At 50.4% G+C, this 17,155-nt stretch overlaps 8 protein-coding genes across 8 annotated transcripts; 4 read left to right on the top strand and 4 right to left on the bottom strand.

Moving 5' to 3' along the window:
• Window positions 1-241: 241 nt before the first annotated feature.
• On the bottom strand, window positions 242-4,693 carry BABINDRAFT_5546 (uncharacterized protein; the record flags this gene model as incomplete). Its single annotated transcript, XM_019132234.1, has 2 exons — window positions 242-2,490; window positions 2,848-4,693. 2 exons carry the CDS (start codon window positions 4,691-4,693, stop codon window positions 242-244), a joined length of 4,095 nt encoding a protein of 1,364 aa, XP_018987933.1.
• A 940-nt stretch (window positions 4,694-5,633) lies between these two features.
• BABINDRAFT_164375 (uncharacterized protein) lies at window positions 5,634-7,925 on the top strand (the record flags this gene model as incomplete). Its single annotated transcript, XM_019130253.1, has 1 exon — window positions 5,634-7,925. One exon carries the CDS (start codon window positions 5,634-5,636, stop codon window positions 7,923-7,925), a length of 2,292 nt encoding a protein of 763 aa, XP_018987932.1.
• A 742-nt stretch (window positions 7,926-8,667) lies between these two features.
• On the bottom strand, window positions 8,668-9,425 carry BABINDRAFT_159155 (uncharacterized protein). Its single transcript, XM_019127493.1, has one exon. The coding sequence runs from the start codon at window positions 9,214-9,216 to the stop codon at window positions 8,707-8,709; it is 510 nt and encodes a 169-aa protein (XP_018987931.1). The 5' UTR covers window positions 9,217-9,425; the 3' UTR covers window positions 8,668-8,706.
• BABINDRAFT_31337 (uncharacterized protein) lies at window positions 9,412-9,945 on the top strand (the record flags this gene model as incomplete). The annotated part of the gene is made up of 1 exon (XM_019131537.1): window positions 9,412-9,945. The coding sequence occupies one exon, from the start codon at window positions 9,412-9,414 to the stop codon at window positions 9,943-9,945; it is 534 nt and encodes a 177-aa protein (XP_018987930.1).
• A 206-nt stretch (window positions 9,946-10,151) lies between these two features.
• On the bottom strand, window positions 10,152-11,988 carry BABINDRAFT_73916 (uncharacterized protein). Its single transcript, XM_019132618.1, has one exon. The coding sequence runs from the start codon at window positions 11,868-11,870 to the stop codon at window positions 10,359-10,361; it is 1,512 nt and encodes a 503-aa protein (XP_018987929.1). The 5' UTR covers window positions 11,871-11,988; the 3' UTR covers window positions 10,152-10,358.
• Window positions 11,989-12,659: 671 nt separating this feature from the next.
• On the top strand, window positions 12,660-13,999 carry BABINDRAFT_159153 (uncharacterized protein). The gene has a single exon (XM_019127492.1). The coding sequence runs from the start codon at window positions 12,667-12,669 to the stop codon at window positions 13,756-13,758; it is 1,092 nt and encodes a 363-aa protein (XP_018987928.1). The 5' UTR covers window positions 12,660-12,666; the 3' UTR covers window positions 13,759-13,999.
• A 377-nt stretch (window positions 14,000-14,376) lies between these two features.
• On the top strand, window positions 14,377-16,089 carry LPT1 (lysophospholipid acyltransferase; the record flags this gene model as incomplete). The annotated part of the gene is made up of 1 exon (XM_019130693.1): window positions 14,377-16,089. One exon carries the CDS (start codon window positions 14,377-14,379, stop codon window positions 16,087-16,089), a length of 1,713 nt encoding a protein of 570 aa, XP_018987927.1.
• Window positions 16,090-16,192: 103 nt separating this feature from the next.
• On the bottom strand, window positions 16,193-17,154 carry BABINDRAFT_73901 (polyphosphatase). Its single transcript, XM_019132616.1, has one exon. The coding sequence runs from the start codon at window positions 16,822-16,824 to the stop codon at window positions 16,297-16,299; it is 528 nt and encodes a 175-aa protein (XP_018987926.1). The 5' UTR covers window positions 16,825-17,154; the 3' UTR covers window positions 16,193-16,296.
• Between the last annotated feature and the right edge of the window lies 1 nt (window position 17,155).

The following is a 17,155-nucleotide window of genomic DNA, read 5'->3' as shown; positions in this document are numbered from 1 at the left end:
TCAAGATCCAAACTCGCTGGGATTAACTCCTGTACAAAGATTTAATTATTTAAACCCGTTGACTTTTCGTGATATAACATCCATTCTAATGACTGCATTCTATTTGTATGCCAATATAGTTTACGTACCCAACAGACGAGGGGTTCATCACTCGGATACTTATTCCAAATTTGCCATAACCCAAGGGTATGATATCTAACCCGGACGTACAATACCATTCACAAGATTCAATCATATCACGCTAGTCAAATCCAATCCCCGAGTCTGGTGTCCACAAGCTACCCCTCGCACGAGGAGACTTGATAGGCGGTCCTGCGTCCAGTTCGTCCGAAACCTCCTCTGATAGATACTCGTCTTCAACTCCTTGCTGGGAAAATTCCTTTCGTTGGGTAAATTTCTCTTTATGGGAAAGTCCCTCTTGCTGGGAAAATTCCTCACACCGCCTCAAAAGATCGCTTGCCTTTGCCATAAAATCATTGTAAAATTTCAATCCCTGGGTAATGTTGGAGCACAATTCTCGATAACCCGTGTAGGCCTTCTCCAACGTCTGCAACGCCTCCTGGCGCTCAGCTTGAACCGCACACGCGCTCTGCACACGCAAGAACTCAGTGTTGAGAGTGTCGATTTGCTGCTCGAGACTGATCTGGGCGTCACGGAGCGCCTGAAAGGCGCGGATATCGCTGTTGAACGTGGCAATGTGTCTGTCGTAAACCGGCTCGAAGGACCGCTGGCTCGTCAGGAGCAGCGCCTTGTACTCGGCAATGACCTGGGGGAGGATGTTGCTCTCGCGGGACTTGACTTCGACAGCCTTGAGAAAGTGGCTACGCTCGCTTTCCTGGCGGTTGGCTTCGTTGACAGCCTCGCGCAACTCGATGATCACGCGGTTGAGCTCGGGATCCAACTTGACGAAGCGGCAGTGGGGAACAAAGTCCAGGAGCGCCGGTTCACCTCCGCAGAGGAGTTCTATATAAGGCGTAAGGTCGGCAAAGTGCTCCTGAATGATACTGTCGCCCGCGCGCGCCTGGTTGAAGTAGGTCTCGAGCGATGCGACCTCATCCAAAAGTGAGGAAGCTGGAGTTTCTCGCACGAGACTATCACCGCGTTCGACTTCGTTCGGCTGCGCTCCAGTAGCCTCTAAAGCCTGCCTGGCCTTCCCAACCAAGTTCATCGCCTGTAGCGACAATCGTTGGATATCCGAGAGTGACTCGCGTGCCGCCGAGACTCCACCTCTGCCTTTGATTTCCGCCGAGCGCTCGAGCAACGTTGCCGGAAGTGCCTCTGGCCGCTGGATTGCATCAATCGCCGCTGGCAAACTCCGCTCGATCAAAAACTTGTTCATCATGCTGTTCAATGCACCCACCAGGGCCTCAAACTGCTCATGAACAAACACGTCCTGGCGCTCTCGAAATGCCTGTGCCGCCTGGAGCACCACATACGGCAAGAGGTCCTTAAATAATCCATCAGCCTCCGGAAGCTCCACGGGAGTGGGTTTGACCATGAGGGCCGGGGCGATGGAAGGCAACTCGGTCTCACCTGGAACCGCTTGGAGGTAGATCAAGTCGTTGTCACGCTCTGATTTCGTCAAAAGACTGTTTACCGAGACCCGCAAGCTGGTTAAATCATCGATGACCATCTGCGAAACGCGCTTCTTAAAGGAAAGCGCTTGGTCACAGGCTTTGGCCGCGGCCCGGAGCCGACCGACCTCTTCGCCGTACGCGGCGGCAGCAGAACTGACACGCGCTGCACGGAGCTGTGCAGCCGCCTGGAAATGGAACTTCTTCACCGTCATGTGGCTGATCCACTCGGCACGCATCACGTCGCAGATTTTGGCGTGGCGCAAGGCCTGGTCATAGAGCTCGGCCACCTGGACCGCCAACCGCGCAACGACGCTATCCTTCATTCGGCTCGCCACGGCTTTCTGCCAGAAAGTTTCCTGTGCCTGTGCAAGCGCGAGCAGCTCGATACACGTGAGCACCGCGTCCTGCATGTCCAACGGAAGCGGCACGTCGCGCGCCTGTGCGCGCGTGAGCGCAAAGTAGCCCGCGGCGGTCTGGAAGTGCGCACATGACCGCTTCAAGCCGTCCTCACTGTCGCGTGACTGTGCGACACCGCGGAGTACCGCAAGTGCACCGAGATTGTAGGCCACATTCACTCGCTCATACGCGAAGGAGCGCTGCTCAACCACGCCAGAGGAGTAGCCTAAAGTGCCGTACCATGGGAACGCAACGGCGTCTGCGGGAAACTTTTGCTCCAAGGCGCTGAGCTGTCTTCCGTACGTCTTAAGGGCAGTTTCACCGGTGGAGTCCGTGGCAACATCCACGATGTTCTTTCGCTGGAGGTCAACCTCGCAAAGATCTGCCTCAAAGACGCTCGCCAACTGGAAGTACTCGTTGGAGATGATCGCGCGCAACTCGTCGCCAATGGGGATATAATGGGTTTTGCGAAGGGGGATCGAAAGGAGATTGGAGTCCATGGCTTGCAAGAAGTGGTCTGAAGAGTGGCAATGGAAGATGAATGAATGTCATAACTTGAGTTAGCCACGAAATGTCCTGCGTAAAGTTTGCTGCAGGGTTGAAGCGATCTTAGTACGAGCACCTATAACAAGACTTGAGAGGAATGGGAATTAATGATGCTTTTAAAAGCAGAAACAGTATTCAAATATAGGATTCATAATTAATCCAATTTATTAAGTAATTTAATTATAAACCAAACATATCAGTATATGTATGTCTTGCCGTAGTTATGCACTAGCGTTCTGCCCATACCTTTGGCCCATCACGCAAATTATTAATTTATCACGGAAATTATTGATTTACCGCCGGGTGTTTCCATTTGTTCGTACCACACGAAACTCGTTGTACCGTCTTTGCGCCGCCAGATCTATCTGACTCACCGCATCGACATCTTCTTGCAACCTCCCACGAACCGCTTCAATCGCCAACTTTTCATTCTCAAAAATGGCAGCGTAGGTCTTTTGCTTCACCAACTGGTGCTGGAGCTCTTGCAGCCTGGCATCAAGTGTGTCCTGGTAGCTGTGATACGTGCTGAAGAACGCAGTGTACTTCTGCTGCACGCTGCGCTCTAACGACCGGTTACCCTCAATAAGATGGTTGAGATCACGGGATACCCTCTCAGCATTATATTCCACCACCGCCTCCGCAAATGTCAGTGAAACAATGCCTTTTTGGAATTCTGCCAAGCCAGCAAGGGTAATCTCTTTGGCAATCTCTGCCTGCACCGCATCCTGCGATGCCTCGTCAAGATCCTGGACCATCCCGGAGTCACCATTTGCCTTGGCATAATCCGATTTGATAAGTTGAACAATTTCCCGGTGTACCGGATCTGACGACCCGAAGGTCACTGTCTGAATGTTTGGAATTGGTAACAGTCGCTGCACCGCCTGTGATCGCCTGCCCAAGGCTTTTTGTCTGGCGTCCTCCTGTTCCGCCTCGATCGCACTCGCAAGGACACCAACATCAGCCACCACGGTTTCCTCGACGGCACTCTCCACCACCTCGTCTTGATCCGGGAGAATGATTTCATACTCGTTGACCGGTGGGGGTAGCCTTGCAAATACAGCGCGGAGCTTTGACACCTTGGCTGTCTTTTCCTTTGCCACACTGACCTTTAGCCTCTTTGGGGCTCTGTCAAACGTAGCCGTCCGCTTTACCTCTTGTACTTCCAGTGCTTCTTGTGTTTCATTAAGTAAAACCGATTGACTTCCAATCAATGATTTCAACTCCCTGGCCTTGTTAACAATCCTATCGTCAATGTCCTCATCTTCAATAACTTCAGCCCCCTTTGGCTCCGACAATACTAACACTCCCCGCTTTGGAGCGGCTGCGGCTACTACGGTGGAGCTCCCCTCGGTCACATTTCCGTCATCGTGTGTTCGCAACTTGTCCCTCCGCTTGTGCTCCCGCTTGTCGTGGATCCCTGTCCTCTGGACCTCTCTTTCATACGTTGCCTTCTCGTGGGCATTTCGCTTGTCCTCTTCGTCAACATCGAACCGCCCGGAAGCAGCCAGCACCTCAAACGGGATATCTGCGTTGTAATCCAACTCCTTCTGGTGTTTCTTCTTGACGCGCAATTTGCTGGTAATCCCAGCCGCCTTCAATTCGCGGCGCTTTTGCAAAACCGCTATCCGTCTGCTCTCCTCTAGCATCCGCTCGCGCGCTTTGCGCTTGGCTTTCTTTCCCTGGGTGTTTGCAAGCCGTGCACGCGCTTCAGACAACATTTCCTTTTCGTCATCGTCCATATCGACCGCGTCTGGGCGCGCGGGCTTGCTCTCAGGGTTGACATTGAGGTCGCCCACCTTTAAACTGGTGTCCATGGCCTCAACTCCCGGTCCAGAGAACCCCAAATCGGTTTCCCCGTCGTCCAAAAGCTTGTGGTAGCGCTCCACACACTGCGTGGCGGTGCGTCCGATAATCGGCGCGATAGTCCGCCACTGGTTCGGCATCAACCTTGCCAAGTGCAACAACTTTTCGTCCTCCTCACGCGACCATTCGGTTTTGCGGATCTGCGGATCAAGCCACTCGTTCCAGCGCGCCTTGGCCTGCTTGGCAGTCTTGCGTGCAAGCAACGACGCTACGCGCGCCCATTGATTGAGCCCGTACTTTGAAACAGCTGCTTTGAGGATTTCATCCTCCACATTAGTCCACACGCCCCCTTTTACGTAGACAGCAGGCATCTTGTGGTATGACGGTTGTTGGTATGGTGGTTGTTGTATGGTTGAGAGGTGATGTCTAAAAAATTGTGGCCCTGCATTTATGCTGGTAAGCGCACGATTAGAGGCACATCAGTAGGTTATTACTGGTTCAATTTGGAGATTACAACGATATTTCTCAATCAAGCATTATTGGACACAATTAAATTCATCCAGGTACGATTCTTATCGTTTTTTATACAAATATTCAATACAATAAGTATGATCAGAGTGAGATACCATAATCTCTAGTACAGTAAAAGAAATTAAGATACAGAGTGTGTAACCCCAAAGTCAGAGCTTTTTCAGCCAGACATTCGGATAGAAATTGGTATGATCTGGTTTAGTTATCAAAAATTCCACACTACGGCGATTCAAAATAAAACTTGCCTTTATATTAATCATACATGGAATCCAAAAAGATAACCATACATTTGTAAGCAGGCCGGCTACTAGATTTTGTTTGGCCTTTCTGGTGCGAGAATAACATCAATAATTAAAGAAACTTAATGAATCATAGCTAATTTTTGATGTCGTTCTCACTCTTTAATATTTGCATTGTCAGTCTTAAATACACCCGTTATAGCTCTCCTTCTACAACTTCGCACCAGACAGTCGCCCTTGCGGCGCATTCTTCAGGCCTAAACTACACCTTTAACGTTCCACAACCCCTCGTAATAACCACCATATAAAACCCTCTACCGATTCTCAGCAGAAAATCCATTACCAAAATGAATTGTAATTTTCACAAAACATTAAATCTCTGAGCATCCAGTATCTTAGAGATCGTACTACGCTTACATAATCCTCACGTGATTATGATGCGTTCCGACCAAATCTGTTCAGACCTATCGCAACGTATCAAAAACCACGTCAACCTTTATCCATACCGATAGCTCAATCTTGTTGCTCAACCCCATTGCTCATGCACTTTTTCAAGTCAAAACACCAGAAGCTCATTCTACAGTGCTATCCGCCTGGGAAGGACACGGACAAGAAGCCTAATGCACTGGAGCTCAGCTACCTCCTCTACTACGCCACCACACGCCGCGTTAAGTTGGAAAAGGTAGGGCGCTACTTGGAAAAAAAGACACTCCATGACATTGCGCGCGGCCATGCAGGCAACGCGCAGGTCTCATTAAACATTATCGCGACTCTCATCGACAAGTGCGCGGACAACTTGAGTGTGTTTGCGCTGAACGTGACGGTGGTGTTGCGCGCGGTGTGTGGCGCGAACGACGTCGCGCTCTGCGCACGTGCGGTGCCGGTGTTTGGCGAGTTCTGTGAAAAATTGGACGAGGACATGCTCAGCGGCGACCGCGCGTTCGTAAGTAACTTTGAGCAGCTTGCGGCCGCGTTTCTCGGTTTGGGAAGCCGCTCCGGCCCGCAGCAGGCGGAGTGGCAGGCATTGAGCTTGGACGCTGCGCGGTGCCTTGCGGGCTCTGCATTCGTCGCGCGCCGATACGCGGCTAAAACTGTCGATACCGCGATCCATTTGGTGTTGGAAGAGCTCGCGCGCACCCACTCTGACGACGCGCTCGCACGCCTCCAATCGCGGGCAGACGTGGATGGCCATGCCCGCAGACAATCTGTGCGCAGCATCCCTACCATGGAGGCTGTTCCCGAGGACAAATCTCTCGCGGCCCTCAAGGGCTACTTCAACACCACCTCTGCTACGCAGTTGCAGAACTGCACCAGGGCGGTGTGCAGCTACATAGTCACGCGCCCCACAAGCGCGCATTGGAATGACGCGGTGGTTGAGATTGCTACGAACTGGGTCCCGGTGCAAATGCGGTTTATCGTCTTGGGGACCCTTATGAGTGAGTTGAAGGGCCCGGGCGAGACGGTAGTGGCCAACGCGATTGCCGGGTTACTTGCATCGGAGGTGAATATGGTGGGGTTAGCGGTGACAGACACGTTGAGGAAGATTCTCGCGCTACAGGAGAAGAGTGTGAGTGAAGCGAGTGGTACGCCAAGCATCGCGCGCGACGGAGAAAGCGTGCGCGACACCGCCGCGCCCGCCACCACCCTCTTCAGCAACATCATTAGCAGCCTTGCCACCCACACCTATTACCACAATCAAACCTCCGACATGGTTGCGGAGATTCTCGCCCGGTGCCGCGAGCTCTGCACCGACAAGCCCGCCACGCCGTTTCTTCACGTGCTTTTTGACGACGCGCGCCGCATTTTCCAGACGCCCAACCATGGCGAGTGCTCAATAGACGCCTGGGAAGACAGTTTCGAGATCTTAACCATCGCTGGTTCTTCCCAGGTGAAACTCGCATACTTGGACTGCATGAAACTCTTCTTAGAGAGCGATGTGGGAAATCGCGCGGAACTCGTTAGACCAAACTACAACAACTACATCACCGGTGAGAAAAAGAGTGTTGCGCACTTTTTCTATATCGTGCATAGCCTTTTGGCCACTGAAGAGCCTCACGTGTTGCAGAGTGTGGCCGAGGTTGTCTACTTGTTGATTGGGAAGTACGGCATCAATACCATTGCGAACGGCATTCCATTCTTCTTTGAATGGCAGTTTACGTCGGTCCCGGCAAGTCCACTGAAGCGTGATGTAACGCGAGACTCCTTCGCGTACTGCTTCCTCTACCACGCGACCGCATACCTTGAGCTAGACTTACTTCTGGATGTTACTGCAAAGGTGGCTGCGCGCACGACACAAGGCATATGGGAGGCGCTCGACGTGCGCATTCCGGCCGTGCACGGTGCCGCGCCTGATGTTGTGTTTAGCTACTCACGCGCGGAACTTCGCGACTATTTTATCCAAGATATGGCGGCCTCGTGGATCGATACCGACCGTGTGATCAACCCCTCACTCCATGGCATTCACGACACCGACTTAGCTTCGAACACCACGCTCTCCGCCCCGGAAATTACGTTCTCGAGTGCGCCCCAGACTATCGATGCGGGTACACTCTCTTACGTGGACCCTGAGAGTCGCAGTGTGCGCTCGCACGCAATGTCTCAGGGCTCATCGTACTTCAGTGCGGCCAGAGCCTCGCCACGTGTGGCTGACTTGAGACGTGCGGTGTCGGGGGCTATGCTACAGCCGAACCACGCCGGGGAAAGCCGTGTACAGTCCTTGCGCGCGTCAAACATGTCAATCCAGACCAAAGAGCTTGTTTCGTTGTTGGATGATTTGGAGGTGGAAGTGCAGTTGGATTCGCGCGGACGGATAGAGATTCCTGGAAAGAGTTAAGGCGTTAGAGGTTGCGGTGATCGGGTCGTTTGTTGGTCGTTCGTTCGGCCTTACGGCGTAGCTCGGACTGATTATTTGTTATATAGCTGGTTATTCACCGACCGCTTCCCCGCGATTGAGTTCTGCTATCCGTAGGCTTGGATGTATTTACCTATGCGTTGGCCTATTTTGCCCGACCTAGCTTGGTTAACTATTTACCGGGAGAACTGAGCGATGTTGGCTCTCTGCTATCAGAATTTTTCGTTCTTTGCCGGTTGGCTTGTTCCACCTACCCAAACAGCAGGCTAAGCACAGGATATCGCATATGCTCTGTTCAAAATACGAGGTGGCTTGTTTTGATAAACCTATATGGTAGCCGGTACCCCCCGATCATCTATCTGCTCTCTGGAATTTGAACGCTTCTCAATTATTCTATCTTGTACATATGCATCTATATGTTGACCCAAGCTTGTAATTCCTCTATAGTTCCATATTAATATTTAATAGACATACATGGATGAGTACCAGTTTTCTATTATGCACATTTATCTGGTTATTCAAACCCCTATTCCCTTAGATTTAATAGAATAAAATGCCAGAGGACTGTCTATACGTATATTATACGAACCCACATTATCCAACCAATACCAACTAGTTTCAGAATCATTCCCTTTCTCCTCGGCCAAGCGCGCTACCTGCCCACCGCCAGTAATCCTACATATGCTCCTACCATGCCAAATTAGATACAAACACGGTTAAACGTGTTAGAGATTGTTGGACAAAATACAATTAAACTATAAATCTATTCGGAGTCCTCAGAATCAGACACAAGCGCGTCAAACGCGTTGAACGCCCTGGCGGTCTTGTCGACAACATCTCTAGGGTCGGCCGGCTTGGACGACGAAATGTTCTTGTTGTTTGGTCTAACCTTGACCTGGGTCTCCTTGAAGCTCTTTCTGAACTCGTCTCTCTCAGATACAGCCTCCTCGCCGAACGACTTCTTTGGCTTGACTAAGGTGCTCCATCCGTCATCATCAGTCTGGAGCTGCTCCTTGATCTTCTGTCTTCTCACGTTAGACTTGGTCTCACTGTGGCGCGAGGATCTCCTTCTGTGGGTGAAGTAGAATCTCTCCTCGCCATTCTCGTCGAGGAAGGAGTCCCCGTTGTGGAATCTGACGTGGGCCTTTTCGTGTTGCGCCTGGAACGCCTTGACCTCCTCGACCATCTGGTTGAAGGCGTCGATGATGGTACCCTGTGGGGCGACCGCCTTCTCCTGGACGGCTAACAATTCTTCCTCGGTGTACTTGGCCATTGTAATTTATTTGATTGAATGATGGGTGTATGGGTATCGCGAGTATTCGCATTTATTCATATGCACGAAAATTGGAAGAAAACTCGCACCGGGTAACCCTCATCGCAGAAAAAAAATTATGCAGGCTACATATTTATTTTCATAGTCACACTTATCTCTCAACAACTCAAACCCAGCCCCCTTCACAATCCTATAATGCCGGTTGCTAAGAGTTTGGCCAAGGTCACCAAGAACCTCCAGAACTCCCGCGGGCAGATCCATCCAAAGGGTAGAAAGTTCAAGCAGTTGGCCAGGGCCACGCTTAGAGACCAGAAACTCCAGGTCTCCAAGATCAAGGCCACGGAGAAGAGACAGAACGAGCTTTTGGTCGTCAAGTTCCTCCAGGAGGCCCTCACCACCAGGCCCCAGACTGCCTTCACCTTGGAAGACATGAAGTTGTTCATTGACGCGTACCTTTCCAGGGATGATGAAGTGTTGGTCACTTTGCGCGCCGAGAGAAGACCCGGTAGACCGGCGGGTGCCCGTTTACAAATTTTGGAAGAAAAGGTCAAGTATGAGAAGCTGTTGTTTGAGACCGGCTATAAGATCCCTGACTTGTCGAACCCAGATGTGGTCAAGAGGTTGAGAGAGTGGAACGGGACTAGCGGCGGTGCTTCTATTTTTCAGTGGATCCACGTCGCCAAGGGCATGAAGGAGTTGCCTGTAAAGAAGGACGTCGCTATGGAGTAGTAAATTATTGTAATATAGATATCAGGTAATCGCTATAGATCGAGCGAAGCATCGTTTATGTAAACACGGTGGAAAAAATAGGGGGGAAGGCGTCACGAAGGCAAGGGATACGGTATTAAGCAGTGGCACGGTTTAGCACCATGATTAGGTTTGAGGAAATTTAGCAGAAGCATTGATTTATATATCATTTTCTACTAAAAATACAAGCCGTACCGATATGATAATACTTTGATTTTTTGTTAATCGTAAAAAAAAGTTCATATCCCCCTTAGATCGAAACCAATATAGCATTGCCTCCCAAACTGCTCTAGCATAATATTTAATCCACTCACCGATGTTTTTAGGCTCTCGGACTCAAAGCGCAATTACTCGATTGTCCTATGATGAAAAATCCAATCTCTGCCACAAGCCGTTTAATAATCGTCATCATCACTAAGGTCATCATCCATCCAGCCGTGCTCGTACTCCAATGCCAAGGTCTCCAACTCATCGATCAACGACTCGCGGTCGTCGCCGCGCAAGAATCGGGATACAAACGTCTTCATCTCGAGGAGGGAGGCACGGGTGCTAGTGGCGACCGCCATGGAGGCACAGGTGACGGGAGTCTGCTCGCCTAAGATCCCCTTGGGGAAGGAGTCAGGGGTGGCGAACGGAATGAGCGATTTGTGGTGCACAAGGCCCCTGAGCTCGGTGCCCTTTTCAAGAAGCTCTGTATAGTGACCAAAGTCTTGCAACTGGGTCTCATATTCCGCATCAAACTCCTCACTGGTGAGTGAAGTGGCGTTTCGGACCACCACCGTCTTGGAAAATACGTGGTTTTTCGACTTGCTGGGCTTGAAAGATACCCCAGTAAAGTCCAACGTGTAGTTCATTTCTCCAGCTACCTTTCCCTTGGTTTCAGCTACAATGTTTCTCTTCGACCCCATGGTGACCCCGAGTTCGAGCTCCGTCATCGACACGCGATTTGCGCGTTGCGCCAGTAACACCCCCACAGCGTCTACTGGAAGCATCTGAAGTGCGGTTGTGTTCCAGAGTGACGTAGGTGTGACACTGAGACCTTCCGGAAGACTGGTTGGGTCGGATAGTGGGATGTATAAGGATGAGGAGTTTATGAGGGCGAGGGAAGCTCTAACACGTGAAAGAGTCCCCTGCGGAGTCAAGCCCGTGGGTTGTGGGGAGTGCAAGCCCCAGGTGAAAACGCTGGTTTTTGGAATAAATTCGTCTCTCATGTCGGTGATAAACTCTCCAGCCATTCCGCCCCACGCCGTATCCACCTCAGACATCAAGTTGAGCCCGTCGAGTTGGTCGCTTTTCTCTAAAAACACCCGGAAGGTGTCGTCCATGAAGTGCACCACCCTTTCGCGCCCCTTCCATTCATCCACCCCCACGAGGTAGTCCAGAAACGTCTTAGAAGCACCAGCCCTAAGTCGCCCACCAGGGTATTCTTTCGGATGGTACTCCCAGTTATCCACGCAGTTGAAGGACTTTGGTTCGTAGATGATGCGGGCGTAATCGGACCAATACGTGGTGTTTTCCGTGGTAAGTTCCGGAGTTGGCTGAAAAGTATCTAATGCCTGCAGGTATTCGCTCTTGGGAATCCGTTCTTGTCTCACAATTTCAACCGTTTGGGAAAGGCGATCCTGAGGGCTGGCGTCGTCGTGATGCTGCGCCGCCTCCATCGCCAGGTAGTACTCGTATTGGCCAAGCGAGCCAAACCCGCCCGATAGGTCAAAGAGCATGGCTCGCGGATTGAACGTGATCGAGCGGTTGTCCCAGGACGGTGTGGGGTTGAAAAACACATTGGGATCAACTTTGGACTTTGCGGCGCCGTTCACATAGTCGAGGTAGCTGTCCTGCGCGTTGTAGAAGTGGGTCGTGAGATGGTTTGCCCTTTGGGACATAGAGACATTAAGGATCTCTGGCATGGTTTGTGAAAGAGCGTGAATGAACAATTCGGAGGAGTCGGAATGGCGGGTAAAGAATGAGGTTTGAAAAGTCCTGCGCGTATCTGCAGCTAACTCTTGTCCTGTGACATGAAGGAAGGCCGATATCAAAATCTGGAAACTACCAAAAAAAAAAAAAAGAGGATATATAGCTGCAAAAGCAGTGTTAGAAATTTAAATCGCATTATATATGCATTAATTGATGTAGAATCGTAAGTAGGTTTGTAAAATACAGCGTATGGTTAGATCATTCATCCATCGGTTGACATTGTTTAGGATCGAATGGCTTCATCCTGTCTTGAGAAAATTTATTTTCACATATTGTTAGTAGGGATACCGTTGTAATCTGGGTTCTACTTTGACATTTCTCTAACCTGAATTTATTAATACCTCGCCGTTATGTATCAGCCCAGCCTCAAGAACAGAGCTCTAGTCATTGTTCTGCTGGAAAGCACTACGAACCACTATATCAAAATAGGGTGTAACACGATTATGCGATTACTTTTTTTCTTTTTTCATTGGCCCAAAATAACATAATATCGATATAAGAATGACTGTTAGCTACGGATAGTTAATATTCACCATTGTTCTATGGCATCTTAGACGGTTGCGCCGCACCCGTTGGACGCTGGCTCAACCTTCGAACATCACGTGACCAACTGGGACCACATTCGGAAGTTGATACGTGTTTGTTCTTGACATGAATAAACTGCCAATCTCACTCGGGTGTACCCAAGCATAATTGCGTATACACACACCAGTATCATAGTTCCTCACAATGAAGCTTCTAACATTTCTCTTTGTGGTGAGCGTTGTGCTCTACGCAGTGGTTGCGGAGACGGACTACTACAAGATTCTCGGCGTGTCGAAGAAGGCTAGTGACAAGGAAATCAAGTCTGCGTACCGGCTGTTGAGCAAAAAGTACCACCCCGACAAGAACTCTGACGAGGATGCCCATGAAAAGTTCATAGAGGTTGGTGAAGCGTATGACGTGCTCTCCAACGATGAAAAGCGCGCTACCTACGACAAGTACGGTAAGGAAGGACTCAAGCAGGGCGGTGGCCAGCAGCAGCAGCAGCAACACGGGTTCAATCCATTTGGTGACATGTTTGGGCAGCAAGGTTTCCACCAACAGCGGGGCCGGCAGAGAGGGGGCGACGTGGAGACCGTCATGAGTGTGAGTCTCAAGGACTACTACAACGGTGGCGAGTTTGGCGTGGGGCTCGAATTGCAGGACTTGTGTCCCGCCTGTGACGGCTCCGGTTCCAAGGACAAGAAAACCCACAAGTGTTCCGGATGCCAGGGCTCTGGTGTGAAGATTATGCGGATCCAGTTAGCACCGGGCATGTTTCAGCAGATGCAAACCACTTGTGACCAGTGTGGTGGTAAGGGCAAGGTGGTTAAGCACAAATGCGGTACCTGCGCCGGTTCCGGGGTTGGCAGAGGCTCCAGAAACTACAAAGTCAATATTGAGCCTGGGATGGGCAGAAACCACATAGTAACATTCCCAGGTGAGGCGGACCACACTCCAGACGTTGAATCAGGCGATTTAAAAATTGTGTTGAAGGAGGCAGCCGAAGGGAACATGGGCTACCACAGACGCGGTCGTCATTTGTACAGAACTGAAGCGCTCACGCTTCGGGAGGCGATGTTCGGAGGCTGGCTGAGATCGGTTCCGTTCCTCAACGGAAATTCCATTGTACTCTCAAGGGCAGAGGGTGGTACTGTGGCGAGTGGACATGTGGAGGTTGTCAAGGGCAAGGGTATGCCTGTGCATGGTAAGTCTGAGTTTGGGGATCTTTTTGTGACATACGAGGTGATTTTCCCGGGTGGGTCAAAGGGGAAGGAGGCCCTCAGGGATGAGTTGTAACTGACAAACTGGGGCTGAGACCAAGGCCGAGATCAAAGATCTTTTGAAGCCAAAGTTTTAGATTCCGAATTTTATAAAGTTATTTTAGATCCGGCCTGCGGTAGTGATATATATTTCCTCCGAACGTCGAAGTTTCCGATAGACTAAATGTAGGTGGGTATACCTGTATTATATGACATATCTACTATTCTAGATGGGATATGGGGAGCATAATCGTGCAGGTGAGAATACCAGGTTGGAAATGGGGGTCGAGCTTACCTGAATGTCGCCGCGTACGTGATAATCAGGTTAGATACCACTCGTGAGATGATATAATTCGGATAAACAAAACACCGAACTATCCATTCTTCAGCTATAATTCAATGTACGTCCGTCATATAGACTGGCAATATAAAGGGCTTAAGGTGATTTTCCGGATAGCGATATTGAATTCCAAACTAGATAAACGAAACAATTATTTTTTGTCATGGTGACAAGTTGGAAAATGCTACATCACGAGCCCAACCTTCAATGCCCCCGTAAAACCCTGCATCACGTGATCATACGCCCTGTATCAACTACTGTTATTTATTTTTTCTTGGCCAAGTTGCTCCACCTCGCTTTCTTCTACCCTCCACCATGACGTTTATTCAGGACCGTATCGATTTGCTTGCTACGGCCACTGGCTTGGACGGCGCTTCCATGCGGATTGTCATCTGCCTATTACTTTCTTTCCCGTTCAGTGCGGTCTTCAAACGGTTGCCGGATGCCAACTACCGCCTCAAAAACTACTACATCATTGCGGTGTCTTCGTTCTACATCTTCGGGATCCTCAATCTCCACAGCGGCTTCCGGACACTTCTCATCTCAGCCATGGGCACGTATCTCCTTACGCGCTACCTCAAGACGCCACTGATGCCGTGGATCAACTTTGTGTTTGTAATGTCTCACTTGGCATTCAACCACGTGCACGCGCAGTTTTTCAAGGTGTACGATCCTACGACAATCGATATCACCGGCGCACAGATGGTGCTTGTGATGAAGTTGAGTGCGTTCGGCTGGAACATCCACGATGCGCGCGCACAGAGAAAGAACAAGGACCTTCCCCTCTCGAGCTACCTCAAGTCGCGAGTCATTGAGGAGCACCCGGGATTGGTTGAATTCTTGGGCTACACCTTTTTCTACCCCTCTTTATTAACGGGTCCTGCATTTGATTTCGCTGACTACCACAAGTTCATCCACTCCACCTTATTCGATGACTTGCCCGATAACAAAAAGCCCGGCCGCACCAGAAAAAGAAAAATCCCAAAGAGCGGCCGCGTGGCGCTCCGCAAGGTTGCCCAGGGGATTTTCTGGGCCGCAGTGTGGATCAAAATCGGCGATTATGTCACGGTGGAGGATGCCCTTGACCCCGTCTTTAAGTACGAGCGCTCGTTCGTCTACAAGGTTTTATACTTGTGGATCTTGGGCTTCACGTACCGTCTCAAGTACTACGCCGTTTGGCTCATTGCTGAGGCGGGCTGCATTGTCTGTGGTATTGGCTATAACGGGTACGACGCCAAGACCGGTACCATTTTGTGGAACCGCGTGCAGAACGTAGACCCGTATGCCTTTGAGACCGGTCAGAATGTACATGTGTGCCTCGAGGCCTGGAACCAGAACACCAACAAGTGGTTGAAGAACTACGTGTACATGCGTGTGGTCAGACCGGGCAAGAAACCGGGCTTCAAGTCGTCGCTCTTCACCTTCTTGACCTCCGCCTTTTGGCACGGCACCAGACCAGGCTATTACATGGCCTTTGCCTGTGGCGCCTTCTTACAATCCTGCCAACGCCTCTACAGACGCAACTTCCGCCCGATCTTCTTGGAGGCGGATGGCAAGACCGCCAAGCCAAGCAAGGTGTACTACGATATAGTCTGCTATTTTGTCACCCAGTTAGCGTTCGGCTATGTGGTGCACCCATTCGTGATTTTGGACATTGAGCGTTCGTTATACTTGTGGGGAACTGTCCACTACTACTTCCACGCCATGGTGGCTGTCACCTACTTTGTGTTCATGGGGCCGTTTAAGAAACAAGTCACTGACTTTTTGAAGCAGTTCCAAGCCTCGGCAAACGCCAAGGCTACCCCAAAGACTGCCGTGTTAAAGGATGAGTCTGAGGAACCGGTCATGGTTCTCCCAGACACTGAGGTCTTCCTGAACATTGGTGAGGTCAAGGAGGGAATGGACGAGTTGAGAGACCAGTTCCAGACCATGAAGAGAAGAGGCTCCCTTGTAGAGAGCGGAGTGTTGGAAGATGCCTACAAGAACTTTTCCGAGGAGGTTTCCAGCTTCTTCCCAAAGAAAGATTAACGTTTGCGAAGGATTAACCTTTGATTAATGCTTCGGTGGGCGGTGGCTTCCATTGCTGCGCCTTCTAAGGCCATCCTTGTTCAGCTGTATTTAACGACCGAGAATAAGCCTCCTATATAACTGCTAACTGAGGCAATCCAGCTCTGCTCTTCGCTGATAGCCTTGCTCAGCTTTTATTCCCATAAATACGTAGACTCTTCGACATAACTAGGTGCTTTCTTTGAATTGTTTGTCAATACTGCAGCTGTTGAGGGCGTCAACTAGCTCTGGTCGCTTAGCCTTCTCCAACTCCTGCTTGGCTTCGGTGTAGGTACACCAGCGACGCTCTCTCTTGTTGGATTCGGGCCATTCTTTGGCCAACTCCTCCACCTGCATCTCGTAGAAGTGAAATTCCGTCCTGGGAATCATAATTCCGTATTCGTTCTTGGTGTTCCACTTTTTTGGTGGCCGTTTGTCTTCGACGACACCAAGTTTCAGGGTGAGCTTGCCCGTGATCCCAGCCTCCTCCCACGTTTCGCGCAACGCGGTGGCCAGGTAGTCACCAGCCTCATCAGCCTCAATACCACCCTTTGGCAAGATCCACTTGGACTTGGAATTCGTGGAGGTGATCATGATGACTTTAGTTTTGTCTGCGTTCAAGGCAATGCAGCCGGCGACAAGCCTGGCTCCAGTGGCTTTGCTGTAGCATTGGTGTTCTCTCCCTTCACGGGCCTCTGTTGTCTTAGCAAACGACATCTGTGACGGAAAGGGCGTAACGGAATAAGTATGGTTTGAAGGTTATTTGCTATTAGCTATGGTGAGGGCTCAACCGCCAAACTGAAGAAAACGTGTTTTAGGGAGGTACATGAGAACGTCTTTCTACTGCATGCAGGGGCGGATGACATTAATGTCTTAGAACGCTAACAGGCCTCAGTTACGGTAGACTCTGTCTCCACAGGATTTTTGGGTTGTTGAACAGGGGGGCCAAAACGTGCTAGTTAGGTTGTTGCAACCATACAGCTAATAATCCGTGTTGAATCGGTATTATGGCACCACACCCAACATGCGACTGGGAGCAATAGTATGT

This window comes from Babjeviella inositovora, assembly GCF_001661335.1.
Source record: "Babjeviella inositovora NRRL Y-12698 unplaced genomic scaffold BABINscaffold_1, whole genome shotgun sequence".
Taxonomy (NCBI): domain Eukaryota; kingdom Fungi; phylum Ascomycota; class Pichiomycetes; order Serinales; genus Babjeviella; species Babjeviella inositovora.
The sequence above is the reverse complement of the archived record's forward strand: the minus strand, read 5'-3'. Positions and strand labels throughout refer to the sequence as shown.